This window comes from Littorina saxatilis, linkage group LG12 (genome assembly GCF_037325665.1).
Source record: "Littorina saxatilis isolate snail1 linkage group LG12, US_GU_Lsax_2.0, whole genome shotgun sequence".
NCBI classification, from domain to species: Eukaryota; Metazoa; Mollusca; class Gastropoda; order Littorinimorpha; family Littorinidae; genus Littorina; species Littorina saxatilis.
Window position 1 is genome coordinate 25,317,062 of NC_090256.1, and position 7,500 is coordinate 25,324,561.

Consider the following 7,500-nt stretch of genomic DNA (forward strand, 5'->3'; position numbering starts at 1 on the left):
CCCGGGCTTCGTCGAAGATTACTTGACCAAAATTTCAACCAATTTGGTTGAAAAATGAGGGCGTGACAGTGCCGCCTCAACTTTCACGAAAAGCCGGATATGACGTCATCAAAGACATTTATCAAAAAAATGAAAAAAAGTTCGGGGATTTCATACCCAGGAACTCTCATGTCAAATTTCATAAAGATCGGTCCAGTAGTTTAGTCTGAATCGCTCTACACACACACACAGACACACAGACACACACACAGACACTCGCACATACACCATACCCTCGTTTCGATTCCCCCTCGATGTTAAAATATTTAGTCATAACTTGACTAAATGTAAAAAATGAAAAAAATGTTCGGGGATTTCATACCCAGGAACTCTCATGTCAAATTTCATAAAGATCGGTCCAGTAGTTTAGTCTGAATCGCTCTACACACACACACACAGACAGACACACACACACACACACACACACACACGCACACACACATACACCACGACCCTCGTCTCGATTCCCCCCTCTACGTTAAAATATTTAGTCAAAACTTGACTAAATATAAAAAGGAAATTACCTTTGCGGTTCAAAAAGGACGTAAAACCTAGCGTGTACGTTTGATATCGAATAGCTATACGCACCACAGTAAGGTGTGAACTTTCCCACGCCTCTGACTAATTCAAGCTGAGGCGAAGTTATGAAATGTTTTCATGAGAAAATGTGTATTGTTCACATGGATTTTCCCGTGTTGAAGCAAACACTGACACACACAAAACAAGCTTAGAACCGCGTGCACTCTTACTTGTGCATTATAAGCTACATGATGCCCCTGTCTGTTACAAACTATGGGAGCATATTACCAAAGCATGTGCCTCATTAGCTACTGACGACGATTAGCCTTAGGACAGTAAATACATCATTTGTATCACTTCGCAAAATCCACCAGGCCGGTTCTTTGTTTTCCGAGAAGATTACCAAATCATACCCACTGACACAGATAAAGACAAACAGACAGACACACACACACACAGACACACACACACACACAGACACACACACACACACACACACACACTATCCCTCTCTCTCTCTCTATCTCATTCTAAATTTCTCTCTCTTCCTCTCTCAAACACACGCACGCGCGCGCGCACGCACTGGCGAACACATGTTTTTTTATCCATGTGAGTTTGTTTTGTTTTTATCTGAGGGAGGGCTTGTAGTGCAGGGGGAGGGGGGCATGATATGTTAGTTGCAACAAGGTTTATCTAGTAACTGTGTGAGTTCATGTGGCATTTGTTACTGTTACAGGCCCAGATTTCGAGGGCGAGATACGCGTGACGTCACAAGTGTTCACAGAGGATCTTTCGAATCCCAATTCCACCACCTATCAAACGACCAAAGCAGAAATGGAAGCAAATGTAAATCTTCTTTTTATCCTTATAAAATAACAAACTGAAATATAGTTGTGATGTTCAAGAAACATATACCAGTTCTATTGTCAACACTGAAGAAAAAGCCAAAGTGCGCTCGGCGATTGCTCAGAAATGTCAAAGAGAAATTGCGAAATATAATGCTATAAACCCATCCCATCCCAACCTTAAAACGAAAGGATCAGGTCTGAGTAATAAATATTATTGTTTGCTGCCTTCGTGTGCGCGTGGATGTTATGATGGTCTTCTAGGCGTAATTCTTGCTGACGCGACAAAAGCCTGAAATATATTGAAAACATTTTACGCTTGTATATAATTATGTTTTACATTGCAGATTGATCTGTCGTTCCAAAACAGTGAAATAGCGGATGTGTACAACTATTCCGAGGTCACAGGATTCGGGTACGTGTCTCACTTACAGTATATACGTTATTTACTGTATAAATGTGTTTCGAGTCAAAAATCTGGGTAGTCATCATCGTTCTGATTTGATCCAGACTTCAGTTGCAATAGTATTTTTAGTGCATCGGTCTATACTGAGTCCTGCGTTTTTTTTCGTGATGAACGGCACAGACCCTTGTGAATCATAGTGACGATGAGGATGAAGACGATGACGACGACGACGGTGGTGATGACGATGACGACGACGATGACGACGACGACGACGACGATACCAACCACAGCTATGCTATAACTATAACAAAGATGATTCTTTTTGTCTCTTTTTTTGCCAGCAACGGGAGCTTGATGGTGGACTTCCAGGTGTACCTGATCGTGATTATGGTGGTCGGACCTCCTCCATTGGACACTGACCAGACCCCCCCGCCTGGCCAGACTGACCCACCCACACCTGCTATGGATATCATGGCTCTGTTAGAGGTAAGCGAAGAAAATATATATAGTCGTACTGACAAAAGGGAAGTTTAAGCCTGAAAATGATACGTGTACTTGGGCTTAGAGCAACGGCTAGATTTTACAATGCTAAACAATTTGCAATCTTTTAGGTTAGTAAAAAACAAGTCGCGTAAGGCGAAATTATAACATTTAGTCAAGCTGTCGAACTAACAGAATGAAACTGAACTCACTGCATTTTTACAGCAAGAGCGTATACTCGTAGCATCGTCAGTCCACCGCTCGATGCACAGGCAGTCAAATTGACAAGAAGAGCGGGGTAGTAGTTGCGCTGAGAAGGATAACACGCTTTTCTTTATCTCTATTCTTTTTAACTTTCTGAGCGTGTTTTTAATCCAAACATATCACATCTATATGTTTTTGGAATCAGGAACCGACAAGGAATAAGATGAAATTGTTTTTAAATCGATTTCGGAAATTTTATTTTAATAATAATTTTTATATTTTTAATTTTCAGAGCTTGTTTTTAATCCGAATATAACATATTTATATGTTTTTGGAATCAGAAAATGATGAAGTAAAAGATAAACGTAAATTTGGAGCGTTTTATAAAATATTTTGTGTGTGACAATTTTCAGATTTTTAATGACCAAAGTCATTAATTAATTTTTAAGCCACCAAGCTGAAATGCAATACCGAAGTCCGGCCTTTGTCGAAGATTGCTTGGCCAAAATTTCAATCAATTTGATTGAAAAATGAGGGTGTGACAGTGCCGCCTCAACTTTTACAAAAAGCCGGATATGACGTCATTAAAGGTATTTATCGAAAAAACGAAAAAAACGTCCGGGGATATCATTCCCAGGAACTCTCATGTCAAATTTCATAAAGATCGGTCCAGTAGTTTGGTCTGAATCGCTCTACACACACACACAGACAGACAGACAGACACACACACACACACACACACACACACACACACACACACACACACATACACACACACACACACACACACACACACACACACACACACACACACACACACACACACACACACCACAACCCTCGATCGTCTCGATTCCCCCCTCTACGTTAAAACATTTAGTCAAAACTTGACGCGACTTGTTTCTTTTTATATTTAGTCAAGTTTTGACTAAATATTTTAACATCGAGGGGGAATGGAAACGAGGGTCGTGGTGTATGTGCGTGTGTGTGTGCGTGTGTGTGTGTGTCTGTGTGTGTGTGTAGAGCGATTCAGACTAAACTACTGGACCGATCTTTATGAAATTTGACATGAGAGTTCCTGGGTATGAAATCCCCATACGTTTTGTTCATGTTTTTGATAAATGTCTGTTATGACGTCATATCCGGCTTTTCGTGAAAGTTGAGGCGGCACTGTCACGCTCTCATTTTTCAACCAAATTGCTTGAAATTTTGGTCAAGTAATCTTCGACGAAGCCCGGACTTCGGTATTGCATTTCAGCTTGGTGGCTTAAAAATTAATCAATGACTTTGGTCATTAAAAATCTGAACATTGTAAAAAAAAATAAAGATTTATAAAACGATCCAAATTTACGTTTATCTTATTCTCCATCATTTGCTGATTCCAAAAACATATAAATATGTTATATTCGGATTAAAAACAAGCTCTGAAAATTAAATATATTAATATTATGATCAAAATTAAATTGTCGAAATCAATTTAAAAACACTTTCATCTTATTCCTTGTCGGTTCCTGATTCCAAAAACATATAGATATGATATGTTTGGATTGAAAAACACGCTCAGAAAGTTAAAACGAAGAGAGGTACAGAAAAGCGTGCTATCCTTCTCAGCGCAACTACTACCCCGCTCTTCTTGTCAATTTCACTGCCTTTGCCATGAGCGGTGGACTGACGATGCTACGAGTATACGGTCTTGCTGAAAATGGCATTGCGTTCAGTTTCATTCTGTGAGTTCCACAGCTTGACTAAATGTAGTAATTTCGCCTTACGCGACTTGTTTCTTTTTATTCTTATCGGAAATATTTGTGTTGGCTGTGGGATGAGTTAAATATGCACATGGTTCTGGTATTTGGACAGTTTGCAACACCTGCACATTATTTTAACTGAAGGTACTGGAGATTTGTTGTATAGACATATCGTTAAGATCGGAACACCAGCGTTGTTTAAACTAAAGCCCACACCAAATGCATTCTTTATATGACCAATAGATGACATAGATGTCTGTTAAAATTTGCTAACGGTCAGCGTATTAGAAATGACAGTTGTCTTGCTTGTTTAACTTTGACCGAAATAATATCCAAAATAATCCTGCGAGTGAGATGCCGCCATTTTGGCGACGGTGGTAACTAAAAATTGCTTTTCAGTACTTTTTACGCGGTTAAGTGTATTATCACAAAAAAATACAAGTATCATAGTCAATCTTTAGAAGAACTTAACCTGATACTTCTAATTCAAAAGGGTACTTTCTTGAGGTTAATAACGTTCCTTCTTGATTATATTTAACTCTATGGACATGTGTTAACCCGTGATTTGTAGAAATGCAAACAATTTTACAAATCACGGGGCGCGATTTGTAAAAATATTTACTAATCACGTTTTTGCGCCCGATATTTTATTGTCATCTCCAAAGTCAAGTAAAGGGACAAAAACGAAATACCTTGACTTTTGGGGTAGCGCGACTCTGTTAATTTTAAGATTTTTTTTTTCATTACTAGGATGTCCCATCGTTGGGAAATTCCGGTCGCTTCCTCCCAGTGGAAAGCTAGCAGTGACAGAGTCGCACTACCCCAAAGTCAAGGGATCTATTAGTCCCGTTTCGCCGTTATCCCAATTCGCCCCCATCCCATTTTGGCGACATTTCTCAGGCCAAGTGTCATTTTACCACCATATCATGTACCATTAGCTCCACATCCCATTTTGGCGCAATCCCGTTTCGCCGTTAGCCCATTTCGCCCCCATCCCATTTTCGCGACATTTTACAGGCCAAGTGTCATTTTACCACCATGTCATGTACCATTAGGTCCACATCCCATTTAGGCGCAATCCCGTTTCGCCGTTATCCCATTTTGCCCCCATCCCATTTTTGCGACATTTCACAGGCCAAGTGTCATTTTACCACCGTGTCATACCACTAGCGCCACATTCCATTTTGTCGCCATGCCGTTTTGCCGTCATCCCATTTCGCCGCCATCCCTATTTCGCGACATTTTGGATTGTGGCAAAAATGGGATTTGGCGTAAACGGAATGTCTTCCTAGTTGAATAACGCAGTATAGTAGTATAGTGAGGCTTGGCAAGAAGAATAAATAAAAAATGGGATGGCGGCCAAATGGGATGGTGTCAAAATGGGATGTCGCGCTATTGTTATGACACGGTAGTAAAATGACGCTTGGCTTGTGAAATGTCGCGACAATGGGATGGGGGCGAAATGGAATGCGGTGAAACGGCATGGCGGCCAAATGGGATATGGTGTCAAAATGGGATGTCGCGCTATTGTTATGACATGTTAGTAAAATGACGCTTGGCTTGTGAAATGTCGCGAAAATGGGATGGGGCAAAAAATGGGACGGCGGCAAAATGGGATTGCACCAAAATGGGATGTGGAACTAAAACCACCCCCACCACTCAGCGTAGAGGCTCTAAACAAGAAAAATTAATAAAAATAAAAGGCATGCATTACTTTGTGGAATGCGATATTTTTACATTTTTACATTTTTACAAATCGCGGTTTTAGGTTCGACGTGATTTGTAAAATGTTTTTACATTTTTACAAATCACGGGTTAACAACATGAAGGATCCCGGCGGGACCGTTATAACATCAAGAACGTTAGTTGAAATCAGTTCTGGTTTATCAAATGAGTTACATGGTGCACTAATTAAACATTATTTGTTTTCTCATCCTAAAACAGCGTGTGAAGAAAAGCTCGACAGTCGTGTTGGCTGCCTTCATGGGAGGCTTCAACGTTCTGAAGAGCACAAACAAAACAAACATTGTCCTCGACGAGCAACATGTTCAGGTCAGAGTTGCTACCACCACTACGTCAACAACGACGACCACCACCACCGCCAGACCCACACCAGCTCCGACGACTTCCACAGAGAGTCCAACCACCACTACGGCAACACAGCAGCCAGCAACAACGACAACAGTCCAGCAAGTGGCGACAGAAACGACAACAATGCAGCAACCGACACCAACACAACAGCCAAAAACAACACAAGAGCAGGCAACGCCTGAGCAGCCGACCAAAGCACAACAGACACCGGCTGTAACAACAGAGCAGCCGACGACACCAACATCCCAACAGGCTGCATCAACAACTACACAACAGGCCGCATCATCCACTTCAAGGCAGCAGTCAGTAACGACGGTTAGGGGGGCATCAACAACGCAGCAGGCCGCATCAACCACTACACAACAGGCCGCGTCAACCACGCCAAGGCAGCAGCCAGTAACGACGGTCCGGGATTCGACGACACCAACAACCCAACAGGCCGCCTCTACCACTACCCAACAGGTTGCATCAACCACTCCAAGAGTGCAGCCAGTAACGACGGTTCGGGAGTCGACAACATCAACAACGCAGCAAGCCGCATCAACCACACCAAGAGTGCAGCCAGTAACGACGGTTCGGGAGTTGTCGACACCAACAACCCAACAGGCCGCATCAACCACAACCCAACAGGCCGCGTCAACCACACCAAGAGTGCAGCCAGTAACGACGGTTCGGGAGTCGTCGACAGCAACAACCCAGCAGATCGCATCAACCACACCAAGAGTGCAGCCAGTAACGACAGCCCGAGAGGCATCAATGTCAACAACCCAACAAGCGGCATCAACCACCCCCCAACAGCCGACACCAGCCACGACACAGACGATGACGACAAAAACAACACAGCCACCGACGATAAGGACAACACAGTCAGTTGTGGATGATACCGAAGGTAGGCTTATTTCAGTGGACTGAGTTGCATGTACATGTATTTTTCTTTTTCTGCGTCTATACTTTGTCTCTGCCCTGTGTGTTCCTTCTTGCATTGCTCTGCGCTTGCCTTGAAGTTAATTATAATTCGGTTGTTGTTTTGTATGTGTGTACAATTATGTGTTCATCTGTTATGTCGACCGATGTTTGTTCAGTCGTAACTATATAATGTGTATCTACTACAGTTATGGAGGTGTTGTTTCTTTCTTGAGTAATATAAAAAGTGTACTTCGGAATTTTGTCC

At 42.1% G+C, this 7,500-nt stretch overlaps 1 protein-coding gene across 1 annotated transcript in view; it reads left to right on the top strand.

Moving 5' to 3' along the window:
* Positions 1-7,500, top strand: part of LOC138983054 (uncharacterized) — a gene marked incomplete at its 5' end in the record, with an annotated part of 181,271 nt that overhangs the window by 16,845 nt on the left and 156,926 nt on the right. Inside the window, 4 exon segments of the mRNA XM_070356456.1 lie at positions 1,295-1,404; positions 1,751-1,818; positions 2,151-2,295; positions 6,183-7,218. Coding sequence (XP_070212557.1) covers positions 1,295-1,404; positions 1,751-1,818; positions 2,151-2,295; positions 6,183-7,218 — 1,359 coding nt within the window.